At 48.2% G+C, this 14,518-nt stretch overlaps 1 protein-coding gene across 1 annotated transcript; it reads right to left on the reverse strand.

Moving 5' to 3' along the window:
* Nucleotides 1-265: 265 nt before the first annotated feature.
* Nucleotides 266-1,872, reverse strand: LOC147971716 (uncharacterized). The gene is made up of 3 exons (XM_087524088.1): nucleotides 1,015-1,872; nucleotides 479-822; nucleotides 266-323 (listed from the first exon to the last, which is right to left on the reverse strand). The coding sequence occupies exons 1-3, from the start codon at nucleotides 1,870-1,872 to the stop codon at nucleotides 266-268; spliced, it is 1,260 nt and encodes a 419-aa protein (XP_087380214.1).
* Nucleotides 1,873-14,518: the final 12,646 nt, after the last annotated feature.

Here is a 14,518-nt window from a genome sequence, read left to right on the forward strand (position 1 = left end):
TATCCGCATTCAACTTTTAAATAAAAAAGGCCCGCGGCCGATCATGCCAGCGGCCATGTCTCATGTCGGCACCATGCCAGTGCCGGCATAGAATGTCGGCTTCAGAAAACACCACAGTTCATGCTGGCGCACTTGCCAGCCGGCCGGCACACATGCCAGCACACAAAAAATGGTGAGACTTCAGTTCGACCACGCCATCGCGGCTCTCGTGGTCATACCGGCACACCTGCCGGCATACAAAAAAGATCCCCCTCGACGTCATAGATCACTCGTCGTCGAAGTTGAGCATGTCGGCCTGCATCTTCTCAAACCACGGCCTCTTCCTTGGCGACAAGGCGTTGAAATCCACCTTCATGATCTCCACCCCGGTCATCATGGTTGCAAGAGCCACTTCTTTCGCCTTTGTCTTGCGTTGGCGGCCTCGATCTCTAGCATCTTGGCTTGCTTCTCCGCCTCGAGCTCGAACATCTTGGCTTGCTTCTTGGCGTCAAGATCAAGCCTTCTCCTTTGGATCTCCATGAAAGCATCCATTTGCTCCGCCTTGAAACGCCGGCGCTCCTCCTCTCTTGAGTCCTTCTTATTCATCATGCCGTCCACGCTTGCGATCAAGGCGTTGGTGGCCGCATCTCGCGTGTTCTCCTTCTTGGAGTTGGTCTTCCCCCGCGGTCGTGCCGGCTCGCCCTCCCCAACATCCTCCACGGCGCCCTTCCCCCCATGTGCCTTGAGCGCGGCATATTGTGCCTTGAACTTCTCTTCGTCCTTGATGATCCGATAGCAATGGGAGAGGTTGAAGCACTTGCCATTGTGTTGAACCTTGGATGCCTATAAAATGTTTCCATGCAAGCATATGGGCAAGTGATAGCAAAATGAAGACGTAAAAGGATGATCTTGATGGCAAAAAAGAGGGCGGCTTGCTTGCTATCATACCATGTCTTGCACGCCGATGCCGCTCACGGGGCGGGCCTTGACGCTCTCAAGGGTGACGCAAAACTTGTTGCACTCTTATTGGATCACCCTCCACCGCTTGGAAATGGAGACCCACCCGCGCGTGCTCACAAATTGGTAGGATGGAAACCTTTTGCGGTCATGAAACTCGCGGTGCACACGAGTCCAAAAGGTTGAATGCTTTTGCTCGGCGCCCGTCTTTGGGTCTTGTCCAATGTCTCGCCAACACTCGCAAAGAAGCTTGTCCTCGGCAGCTGTGTACGCCTTCGTGCGCTTGCTCTTGCGCTTCGGCTTAGGACCGGCGGTTTGGTTGGCGAGCTCGTCCTCGAACAAAGGCTCCACTTCGATGTCGCACTCGTCCTCTTCCTCTAGCCCATAGTCGTCCGGGAACTCGTGGTCGAGGGGGAAGCCGTCCAGGTCGATGCCGACCTGATCACGCATGAAGGCCGCCTGATCGGGATCATAGCCAGCAGCCGGCGTGAACGCCCCGCGGCCGTCCTGGCTTTGCGTCTCCTCGGGATCGTAGCCAGCGCCCGGCGCACCACCCTCGAAGATGAGGTGTTGCATGTAGTCCTCGTCGATGACGGACGGCATTTCCTCGAATAGGTTACGGGCGTCCGGGAGACCGTCGGCCGGCGTCTGTCGCGTGCGTTTCCTCGTGCCGTTGGACGACGAGCCACCGTCCACCGGGGTGGCGTTGAGCTCGATGGGCGCGGGCGTGGAAGGCGCGACCACGCTCACGTCGGGTGAGCACTCCCCGGAGAGGCGGGAGGCCTGTGGGTAGACGTGGAAGCCGGGGATCGGGTTGCAAGCCGATGCGCGGGGTGAGTCGGGCATCACCATCCGAGGAAACGCTGACGAGCCAGTGCTGGCCGCGGCGATGGTGGCTTGGACGAGGTTGTGCTGGCTAGGGTTCACCCCAAGCATGTAGAGTGCCTCCCTCGTTGCCGTGGCGACGCGGGCGTTGGTGAATGTTGGGTTTCGTAGTAATTTCAAAAAATTTCCTACGCACACGCAAGATCATGTGATGCATAGCAACGAGAGGGGAGAGTGTTGTCTACGTACCCAACGCAGACCGACTGCGGAAGCGCTGACACAACGTAGAGGAAGTAGTTGTACATCTTCACGATCCAACCGATCAAGCACCGAAACTACGGCACCTCCGAGTTCGAGCACACATTCAGCTCGATGACGATCCCCGGACTCCGATCCAGCAAAGTGTCGGGGAAGAGTTCTGTCAGCACGACGGCGTGGTGACGATCTTGATGCACTACAGCAGCAGGGCTTCGCATAAACTCCGCTACAGTATTATCGAGGACTATGGTGGCAGGGGGCACCGCACACGGCTAAGAAATAGATCACGTGGATCAACTTGTGTGTTCTAGGGTGCCTCTGCCTCAGTATATAAAGGACTAGAGGGGGGAGGCTGGCTGGCCAAGGTGTGGCGCGCCAGGAGAGTCCTACTCCCTCTGGGAGTAGGATCCCCCCCCCCCCAATTCTAGTTGGAATAGGATTCGCGGAGGGGGAAAAGAGAGAGAGGGGGCCGGCCACCTCTCCTAGTCCTAATAGGACTAGGGGAAGGGGGAGGTGCACAGCCCATGTAGGGCTGCCTCTTCTCTTTTCCACTAAGGCCCATCATGGCCCGTTTAGCTCCCGGGGGTTCCGGTAACCTTCCCGGTACTCCGGTAAAATCCCGATTTCACCCGGAACACTTCTGATATCCAAACATAGGCTTCCAATATATCAATCTTTATGTCTCGACCATTTCGAGACTCCTCGTTATGTCCGTGATCACATCCGGGACTCCGAACAACCTTCGGTACATCAAAATGCATAAACTCATAATATAACTGTCATCGTAACCTTAAGCGTGCTGACCCTACGGGTTCGAGAACAATGTAGACATGACCGAGACACGTCTTCGGTCAATAACCAATAGCGGGACCTGGATGCCCATATTGGCTCCTACATATTCTACGAAGATCTTTATCGGTCAGACCGCATAACAACATACGTTGTTCCCTTTGTCATCGGTATGTTACTTGCCCGAGATTCGATCGTCGGTATTCCAGTACCTAGTTCAATCTCGTTACCGACAAGTCTCTTTACTCGTTCTGTAATACATCATCCCGCAACTAACTCATTTAGTTGCAATGCTTGCAAGGCTTAACTGATGTGCATTACCGAGAGGGCCCAGAGATACCTCTCCGATAATCGGAGAGACAAAACCTAATCTCGAAATACGCCAACCCAACATCTACCTTTGGAGACACCTGTAATGCTCCTTTATAATCACCCAGTTACGTTGTGACGTTTGGTAGCACCCAAAGTGTTCCTCCGGCAAACGGGAGTTGCATAATCTCATAGTTATAGGAACATGTATAAGTCATGAAGAAAGCAATAGCAACATACTAAATGATCGGGTGCTAAGCTAATGGAATGGGTCATGTCAATCAGATCATTCAACTAATGATTGACCTCGTTAATCAAATAACAACTCGTTGTTCATGGTTAGGAAACATAACCATCTTTGATTAACGAGCTAGTCAAGTAGAGGCATACTAGTGACACTTTGTTTGTCTATGTATTCACACATGTATTATGTTTCCGGTTAATACAATTCTAGCATGAATAATAAACATTTATCATGATTATAAGGAAATAAATAATAACTTTATTATTGCCTCTAGGGCATATTTCCTTCAGTCTCCCACTTGCACTAGAGTCAATAATCTAGTTCACATCGCCATGTGATTTAACAGCAATAGTTCACATCACCATGTGATTAACACCCATAGTTCACATCGATATGTGATAAACACCCAAAGGGTTTACTAGAGTCAATAATCTAGTTCACATCGCTATGTGATTAACACCCAAAGAGTACTAAGGTGTGATCATGTTTTTGCTTGTGAGATAATTTTAGTCAACGGGTCTGTCACATTCAGATCCGTAAGTATTTTGCGAATTTTTATGTCAACAATGCTTTGCACGGAGCTACTCTAGCTTATTGCTCCCACTTTCAATATGTATCTAGATCGAGACTTAGAGTCATCCAGATCTGTGTCAAAACTTGCATCGACGTAACCTTTTACGACGAACCTTTTTGTCACCTCCATAATTGAGAAATATTTCCTTATTCCACTAAGGATAATTTTGACCGCTGTCCAGTGATCTACTCTTAGATCACTATTGTACTCCCTTGCTTAACACAGTGTAGGGTATACAATAGATCTGGTACACAGCATGGCATACTTTATAGAACCTATGGCTGAGGCATAGGGAATGACTTTCATTCTCTTTGTATCTTCTGCCGTGGTCGGGCTTTGAGTCTTACTCAACTTCACACCTTATAACACAGGCAAGAAATTATTTTTCTTTGACTGTTCCATTTTGAACTACTTCAAAATCTTGTCAAGGTATGTACTTATTGAAAAAACTTATCAAGCGTCTTGATCTATCTCTATAGATCTTGATGCTCAATATGTAAGCAGCTTCACCGAAGTCTTTCTTCGAAAAACTCCTTTCAAACACTCCTTTATGCTTTACAGAATAATTCTACATTATTTCCGATCAACAATATGCCATTCACATATACTTATCAGAAATGTTGTAGTGCTCCCACTCACTTTCTTGTAAATACAGACTTCTCCGCAAGTCTGTATAAAACTATATGCTTTGATCAACTTATCAAAGTGTATATTCCAACTCCGAGATGCTTGCACCAGTCCATAAATGGATCGCTGGAGCTTGCATATTTTGTTAGCACCTTTAGGATTGACAAAACCTTCTTGTTGCATCACATACAACTCTTCTTTAATAAATCCATTAAGTAATGTAGTTTTATCCATTTGCCAGATTTCATAAAATGCGGCAATTGCTAACATGATTCGGACAGACTTAAGCATAGATACGAGTGAGAAACTCTTATCGTAGTCAACACCTTGAACTTGTCGAAAACCTTTTTGCGACAATTCTAGCTTTGTAGATAGTAACACTACTATCAGCGTCCGTCTTCCTCTTGAAGATCCATTTATTTTCTATGGCTTGCCGATCATCGGGCAAAATCCATCAAAGTCCATACTTTGTTCTCATACATGGATCATATCTCAGATTTCATGGCCTCAAACCATTTCGCGGAATCTGGGCTTATCATCGCTTCCTCATAGTTCGCAAGTTCGTCATGGTCTAGTAACATGATTTCCAGAACAGGATTACCGTACCACTCTGGTGCGGATTCTCACTCTGGTTTACCTACGAGATTCGGTAGTAACTTGATCTGAAGTTACATGATCATCATCATTAGCTTCCTCACTAATTGGTGTAGTAGTCACAAGAACAGATTTCTGTGATGAACTACTTTCCAATAAGGGAGAAGGTACAGTTACCTCGTCAAGTTCTACTTTCCTCCCACTCACTTCTTTCGAGAGAAACTCCTTCTCTAGAAAAACTCCGAATTTTAGCAACAAAAGTCTTGCCTTCGGATTTGTGATAGAAGGTGTACCCAACAGTCTCCTTTGGGTATCCTATGAAGACATATTTCTCCGATTTGGGTTTGAGCTTATTAGGATGAAACTTTTTCATATAAGCATCACAACCCCAAATTTTAAGAAACGACAACTTTGGTTTCTTGCCAAACCACAGTTCAGATTGTGTCGTCTCAACGGACTTAGATGGTGCCCTATTTAACGTGAATGCAGCTGTCTCTAATGCATAACCCCAAAACGATAGTGATAGATCGGTAATAGACATCATAGATCGCACTATATCCAATAAAGTACGGTTATGACGTTCGGACACACCATTACACTATAGTGTTCCAGGTGGCGTGAGTAGTGAAACTATTTCACATTGTTTTAATTGAAGGCCAAACTCGTAACTCAAATACTCTTCTCTACGATCAGATCGGAGAAACTTTATTTTCCTTTTTACGATGTTTTTTCACTTCACTCTGAAATTCTTTGAACTTTTCAAATGTTTCAGACTTATGTTTCATCAAGTAGATATACCCATATCTGCTCAAATCATCTGTGAAGTTAAGAAAATAACGATACTTGCCGTGAGCCTTAACACTCATCGGACCGCATACATCAGTATGTATTATTTCCAATAAGTCAGTTGCTCGCTCCGGAGAACGGAGTCTTAGTCATCTTGCCCATGAGGCATGGTTCGCAAGCATCAAGTGATTCATAATCAAGTGATTCCAAAATCCCATCAGCATGGAGTTTCTTCATGCGCTTTACACCAATATGACCTAAACGGCAGTGCTACAAATAAGTTGCACTATCATTATTAACTTTGCATCTTTTGATTTCAATATTATGATTATGTGTATCACTACGATCGAGATCCAACGAACTATTTTCATTGGGTGTGTAACCATATAAGGTTTTATTCATGTAAACAGAACAACAATTTATTCTCTTACTTAAATGAATAACCGTATCACAATAAACATGATCAAATCATATTCATGCTTAACGCAAACACCAAATAACACTTATTCAGGTTCAACACTAATCCCGAAAGTATAGGGAGTATGCGATGATGATCATATCAATCTTGGAACCACTTCCAACACACATCGTCATTTTACCCTTAACTAGTCTCTGTTTATTCTGCAACTCCCGTTTCGAGTTACTAATCTTAGCAACTGAACTAGTATCAAATACCGAGGGGTTGCTATAAACACTAGTAAAGTACACATCAATAACATGTATATCAAATATACTTATGTTCACTTTGCCATCCTTCTTATCTGCCAATCACTTGGGGTAGTTCCGCTTCCAGTGACCAGTCCCTTTGCAGTAGAAACACTTAGTCTCAGGCTTAGGACCAGACTTGGGCTTCTTCACTTGAGCAGCAACTTGCTTGCTGTTCTTCTTGAAGTTTCCTTTCTTCCCTCTGCCCTTTTCTTGAAACTAGTGGTCTTGTCTACCATCAACACTTGATGTTTTTCTCGATTTCTACCTTCGTCAATTTCCGCATTACGAAGAGCTTGGGAATCGTTTCCGTTATCCCTTGCATATCATAGTTCATCACAAAGTTCTACTAAATTGGTGATGGTGACTAGAGAATTCTGTCAATCACTATCTTATCTGGAAGATTAACTCCCACTTGATTCAAGCGATTGTTGTACTCAGACAATCTGGGCACATGCTCACTAGTTGAGCGATTCTCCTCCATCTTTTAGCTATAGAACTTGTTGGAGACTTTCATATCTCTCAACTCGGGTATTTGCTAGAAATATTAACTTCAACTCCTGGAACATCTCATATGCTCCATGACGTTCAAAACGTCTTTGAAGTCCCGATTCTAAGCCATTAAGTATGGTGCACTAAACTATCAAGTAGTCATCATATTGAGCTAGCCAAATGTTCATAACGTCTGCATCTGCTCCTACAATAGGTCCGTCACCTAGCGGTGCATCAAGGACATAATTCTTCTGTGCAGCAATGAGGATAAACCTCAGACTACGGATCCAATCCGCATCATTGCTACTAACATCTTTCAACACAATTTTCTCTAGGAACATATCAAAATAAACACGGGAAACAACAACGCGAGCTATTGATCTACAACATAATTTGCAAAATACTACCAGGACTAAGTTCATGATAAATTTAAGTTCAATTAATCATATTGCTTAAGAACTCCCACTTAGATAGACATCCCTCTAATCTTCTAAGTGATCACGTGATCCAAATCAACTAAACCATAACCGATCATCACGTGAAATGGATTAGTCTTCAATGGTGAACATCATTATGTTGATCATATCTACTATATGATTCACGCTCGACCTTTCGGTCTCCGTGTTCCGAGGCCATATCTGTATATGCTTGGCTCGTCAAGTATAACCTGAGTATTCCGCGTGTGCAACTGTTTTGCACCCGTTGTATTTGAACGTAGAACCTATCACACCCGATCATCACGTGGTGTCTCAGCACGAAGAACTTTTGCAACGGTGCATACTCAGGGAGAACACTTCTTGATAATTTAGTGAGAGATCATCTTATAATGCTACCGTCAATCAAAGCAAGATAAGATGCATAAAAGGATAAACATCACATGCAATCAATATAAGTGATATGATATGACCATCATCATCTTGTGCTTGTGATCTCCATCTCCGAAGCACCGTCGTGATCACCATCGTCACCGGCGTGACACCTTGATCTCCATCATAGCATCGTTGTCGTCTCGCCAAGCTTGTGCTTCTACGACTATCGCTACCGCTTAGTGATAAAGTAAAGCATTACATCGCGATTGCATTGCATACAATAAAACGACAACCATAAGGCTCCTGCCAGTTGCCGATAACTCGGTTACAAAACATGATCATCTCATACGATAAAATTCAGCATCATGTCTTGACCATATCACATCACAACATGCCCTGCAAAAACAAGTTAGACGTCCTCTACTTTGTTGTTGCAAGTTTTACGTGGCTGCTACGGGCTTAAGCAAGAACCAAGCTTACCTACGAATCAAAACCACAACGATAGTTTGTCAATTTGACTCCGTTTTAACCTTCGCAAGGACCGGGCGTAGCCATACTCGGTTCAACTAAAGTTGGAGAGACAGTCGCCCGCAAGCCACCTATGTGCAAAGCACGTCGGGGGAACCGATCTCGCGTAAGCGTACGCGTAATGTTGGTCCGGGTCGTCTCGTCCAACAATGCCGCCGAACCAAAGTATGACATGCTGATAGGCAGTATGACTTATATCGCCCACAATTCACTTGTGTTCTACTCGTGCATATAACATCAACATAAATAACCTAGGCTCTGATGCCACTGTTGGGTTTCGTAGTAATTTCAAAAAAATTCCTACGCACACACAAGATCATGTGATGCATAGCAATGAGAGGGGAGAGTGTTGTCTACGTACCCAACGCAGACCGACTGCGGAAGCGCTGACACAACGTAGAGGAAGTAGTTGTACGTCTTCATGATCCAACCGATCAAGCACCGAAACTACGGCACCTCCGAGTTCGAGCACACGTTCAGCTCGATGACGATCCCCGGACTCCGACCCAGCAAAGTGTCGGGAAAGAGTTCCGTCAGCACGACGGTGTGGTGACAATCTTGATGCACTACAGCAGCAGGGCTTCGCCTAAACTCCGCTACAGTATTATCGAGGACTATGGTGGCAGGGGGCACCGCACACGGCTAAGGAATAGATCACGTGGATCAACTTGTGTGTTCTAGGGTGCCTCTGCCTCAGTATATAAAGGACTAGAGGGGGGAGGCTGGCCGGCCAAGGTGTGGCGCGCCAGGAGAGTCCTACTCCCTCTAGGAGTAGGATTCCCCCCCCCCAATCCTAGTTGGAATAGGATTCGCGGAGGGGGAAAAGAGAGAGAGGGGGCCGGCCACCTCTCCTAGTCCTAATAGGACTAGGGGAAGGGGGAGGTGCACAGCCCATGTAGGGCTGCCTCTTCTCTTTTCCACTAAGACCCATCATGGCCCGTTTAGCTCCCGGGGGGTTCCGGTAACCTTCCCGGTACTCCGGTAAAATCCCGATTTCACCCGGAACACTTCTGATATCCAAACATAGGCTTCCAATATATCAATCTTTATGTCTCGACCATTTCGAGACTCCTCGTCATGTCCGTGATCACATCCGGGACTCCGAACAACCTTCGGTACATCAAAATGCATAAACTCATAATATAACTGTCATCGTAACCTTAAGCGTGCTGACCCTACGGGTTCGAGAACAATGTAGACATGACCGAGACACGTCTTCGGTCAATAACCAATAGCGGGACCTGGATGCCCATATTGGCTCCTACATATTCTACGAAGATCTTTATCGGTCAGACCGCATAACAACATACGTTGTTCCCTTTGTCATCGGTATGTTACTTGCCCGAGATTCGATCGTCGGTATTCCAGTACCTAGTTCAATCTCATTACCGGCAAGTCTCTTTACTCGTTCTGTAATACATCATCCCGCAACTAACTCATTTAGTTGCAATGCTTGCAAGGCTTAAGTGATGTGCATTACCGAGAGGGCCCAGAGATACCTCTCCGACAATCGGAGTGACAAAACCTAATCTCGAAATACGCCAACCCAACATCTACCTTTGGAGACACCTGTAATGCTCCTTTATAATCACCCAGTTACGTTGTGACGTTTGGTAGCACCCAAAGTGTTCCTCCGGCAAACGGGAGTTGCATAATCTCATAGTTATAGGAACATGTATAAGTCATGAAGAAAGCAATAGCAACATACTAAACGATCGGGTGCTAAGCTAATGGAATGGGTCATGTCAATCAGATCATTCAACTAATGATGTGACCTCGTTAATCAAATAACAACTCGTTGTTCATGGTTAGGAAACATAACCATCTTTGATTAACGAGCTAGTCAAGTAGAGGCATACTAGTGACACTTTGTTTGTCTATGTATTCACACATGTATTATGTTTCCGGTTAATACAATTCTAGCATGAATAATAAACATTTATCATGATTATAAGGAAATAAATAATAACTTTATTATCCTCTAGGGCATATTTCCTTCAGTGAACTCCTGCTGCGCGGCGGCGGCGGCGGCCTGCGCAGCGGCCTCATCCCTCGTGTCCGCGGCGTGCCTCCGGCCCTTCCTCTTGGCCGACTCCCTTGCTTGCTGTCCGGGCGTCAGCGCCTTCTTCGGCTTGGTCGCCGCAGCGGTCTTGCGCGGGGCACGAGGCTTGCCTTTCCCGGAGGGGGCGACGGCACCGGACGAGGCGAGGGAGGCGAGGTCGGCGGCGGCGTCGAGGTCGAGGTCGAGGTCGATTGCGTCCTCCATGGCTGGTTGGGGGGCGGGGGCGCGCGCGGGCGGGAGCCTTTTTGGGGAAAATGGTGATGGCTGCCACCGACAGGCGGGCCCGGGAAGAGGAGTAGGCGCGCGCGCGTCTGTCTCGTGTCCGCGCCGACGCAAATTCGGCTCAAAATTGGGCCTGGAATGGGTCGCCCGTGGATGAAAAACGGACGCGCGTCCATTTGGGTGCCCCATTGGAGTTGCTCTTACGAGTGTGTTTGATAGCAACTTCAACAGCTTCTTCGAAAAACACAGTAAAATTTAGAGAAAGTTGTCCCAGAATTATTTTTACCAGTTCCCATAACATCTCCCCCTAAATCTTCTTTTATTTTACTTTTAGTTAAACAAAAATAGATAATGGCCTAGGATCCGCTAGTCAAGTGACACGCATGACGGCCGCTGGTGAGGGGCGACGCGAGACAGTGCGGGGCCGCCGGCACGAGGCGGTGTGGTGGCAAGGTTCCGTCGAGGTGGATGGTAAGTTTTAGGCTGTTTCTAGCCCGCCAAAACTATATGGGAAGATGCAACAACGTATAAGTGGTAAAGTTTTAGGCGGTTTTCTTCGGCCCCGTCTCAAATTCCTCCACACGATGCAACAACACTAGGTTGTCGACATTGTTGTCCAGGATAATCTCTTCTATGTCCGAACCATCGGACGAAGGCGGCGAAGATGAACTCAAATCCATCTACAAAATGCACACGAATCGCCCATAAATTTGACCCGAACCTCAACCGAGCCAAATCAAGCACAAACCCGCAGGTGTTGGACATACCTCGCCCAAAGCCGCGCCGCCCCTTTCTTCTCCCTGCCAGCCAAAGCAAAGTCGCGTCGTGCCGCCCCCTTTTTTTCCCCGCCGGCCGAAGCAAAGCCGCGCCCCCACTTCCTCCGATGCACGCGGGCGAGCCCTACTGATTCCGAGGCTCACCGGTGCCGGAACCAACCGGATCCGCCTGTTACAAGGCCGCGCACCAAGCTCCGGGGCGGATCCATGGTGCCAGCGGTGGCTGTGAGTCCTCAGACACAAATGGGCTGTGGACCGGGTTGCAAGCCGATGCGCGGGGTGAGTCGGGCATCACCATCCGAGGAAACACCGACGAGCCGGTGCTGGCCGCGGCGACGGCGGCTTGGATGAGGTTGTGCTGGCTAGGGTTTATCCCAAGCATATAGAGCGCCTTCCTCGTTGCCGCGGCGACGCGGGCGTTGGTGAACTCCTGCTGCACGGCGGCGGTGGCGACCTGCGCAGTGGCCTCATCCCTCATGTCTGCGGCGTGCCTCCGGCCCTTCCTCTTGGCCGACTCCCTTGCCCGCTATTCGGGCATCAGCGCCTTCTTCGGCTTGGTCGCCGCAGCGGTCTTGCGCGGGGCACGAGGCTTGCCTTTCCCGGAGGGGCTGACGGCGCCGGACGAGGCAAGGGAGGCGAGGCCAGCAGCGGCGTCGAGGTCGAGGTCGATGGCGTCCTCCATGGCTGGTTGGGGGGCGGGGGCGCGCGCGGGCGGGAGCGTTTTTGGGGAAAATGGTGGTGGCTGCCACCGACAGGCGTGCCCGGGGAGAGGAGTAGGCGCGCGTGCGCGTTCATCTCGTGTCTGCGCCGATGCAAATTCGGCTCAAAATTGGGCCTGGAATGGGCCGCCCGTGAACGAAAAACGGACGCGCATCCATTTGGGTCGCCCCATTAGAGTTGCTCTTATGGGTGTGTTTGGTAGCAACTTCAACAGCTCCTTCGAAAAACACAATAAAATTTAGAGAAAGTTGTCCCAGAATTATTTTTATCAGTTCCCATAACATCTCCCCATAAATCTTCTTTTATTTTACTTTTAGTTAAACAAAAATAGATAATGGCCTAGGATCCGCTAGTCAAGTGACACGCATGACGGCCGCTGGCGAGGGGCGACGCGAGACAGTGTGGGGCCGCCGGCGCGAGGCAGTGTGGTGGCAAGGTTCCGTCGAGGTGGATGGTAAGTTTTAGGCTGTTTCTAGCCCGCCAAAACTATACGGGAAGATGCAACAACGTATAAGTGGTAAAGTTTTAGGCGGTTTTCTTCGGCCCCCGTCTCAAATTCCTCCACACGATGCAACAACACTAGGTTGTCGACATTGTTGTCCAGGATAATCTCTTCTATGTCCGAACCATCGGACGAAGGCGGCGAAGATGAACTCAAATCCATCTACAAAATGCATGCGAATCGTCCATAAATTTGACCCGAACCTCAACCGAGCCAAATCAAGCACAAACCCGCAGGTGTTGGACATACCTCGCCCAAAGCCGGTCGAAGCAAAGACGCGCCGCCCCTTTCTTCTCCCCGCCAACCAAAGCAAAGTCTCGTCGTGCCGCCCTTTTTTCCCCGCCGGCCGAAGCAAAGCCGCGCCACCACTTCCTCCGATGCGCGCGGGCAAGCCCTACTGATTCCAAGGCTCACCGGGGCCGGAACCAACCGGATCCGCCTGTTACAAGGCCGCGCACCAAGCTCCGGGGCGGATCCATGGTGCCAGCGGTGGCGGTGAGTCCTCAGACACAAAAGGGCACTCCCCGTGCTGAAACTTGGTGGAATGGATGCGGCGGAGCTTTCGGACGGCACGGGGCAACAAGAACGGGCGGGGGATATGCGGTGGTGGTGGCAGGGAGTGGAGGTGCGAACTGAAGCGGGCGAAAATGCATTCGCACCAAAGGAAAGGGGAGCCGACAAAATCGAACGAAACCCCATAGACATGGAGGAAATGAGCCTGCGGATTCGAGATCCCACAAAATAAATTCTAGGACGGCCGAATTTGTGGGATCTATTCGGACCGGTCAAACCCCCTCCATCTCGCAAACCGGCAGTTATTTTGCCGGATGGTCCGGTTTGTGAGATCTGCTAGAGATGCTCTAATTTGCTCCAACTTCCAGTAAACAACAATTTATTTCACGGATAGGGAAGTTGTTGGCTCCACCTCCAACACTGTTCCCCAAAATCAGCATGAGTGCTTCTACAGCCAAACCCCTTATATTGCCTCTATACGTCTGGGTGGACGGCCCAGTCGCTGACCGGTTAAGAAATCGCAAACCGGCCGCACCCCTCACACTAGCCCTATACATCCAGACTGACCGACACCCCTTAAATCCAACTCATATCTACGGTGGATATAAAGAGGCCTGGACACGTCCAAGCGCGTCCACCACGTTGGATCTAGCTCACATTGACCCAGCTTGACCTTACTAAGGAATCTATCCAGCTCAGTCCTCTTGGGGTTGCCACAGGGAACTTCGTTGAATTACGCACAGCTATCACTTCAAAAAATACAGGGATAACACCACACAGTTAGTCATACTTTTCCACAATTTTTTGCAACTTCCTATATCATGGCACGAAAGGTGCCTAACTCTTAGTGCCGTTAGATGGTTTGCCAAACATCAAAAAACAATTTCCCTGTTTGCAATTGGCACCACTTGTAATACTAGGCTAATATGATTGTCATCGTGGAGCGCACTCATAGAGTGCTACTGATACAACTCAATGCGCATGTCCTGGTTCGTGTCTGACTTTGTTATCAAGTTGGTTTCGAAAATTACTGGTTTATACTCGACCAGTTGTGCTGAATTACATTAAAATTGAGAAGGCCAGCGATCCAGCTATGCTAATAACAAACTGAAGCTCATCCAATAGAAATTCAGCAAAATAAAATTTAGGAAGTCTACATCTGTTCATCACCCAACACCTATGTTTTGGTAATTTACGTAGGTACAATTCTTTGGACAGCGAGACAACCCGACAATCCATTTTTCGCC

This window comes from Triticum urartu, chromosome 5A, assembly GCF_056163025.1.
Source record: "Triticum urartu cultivar PI428250 chromosome 5A, HENAU_Tu73, whole genome shotgun sequence".
Lineage (NCBI taxonomy): Eukaryota > Viridiplantae > Streptophyta > Magnoliopsida > Poales > Poaceae > Triticum > Triticum urartu.

Bases quoted from the DNA above. Each gene is read 5' to 3' on its own strand.
- LOC147971716 (XM_087524088.1), bottom strand. From the start codon at position 1,872: ATGCTTGGGGTGAACCCTAGCCAGCACAACCTCGTCCAAGCCACCATC. The intron at 823-1,014 runs GTGATCCAATAA...AACATTTTATAG, and splicing joins CCATTTCCAAGCGGTGGAGG to GCATCCAAGGTTCAACACAA. The intron at 324-478 runs GCAAGCCAAGAT...CTTGTCGCCAAG, and splicing joins CTTGATCTTGACGCCAAGAA to GAAGAGGCCGTGGTTTGAGA.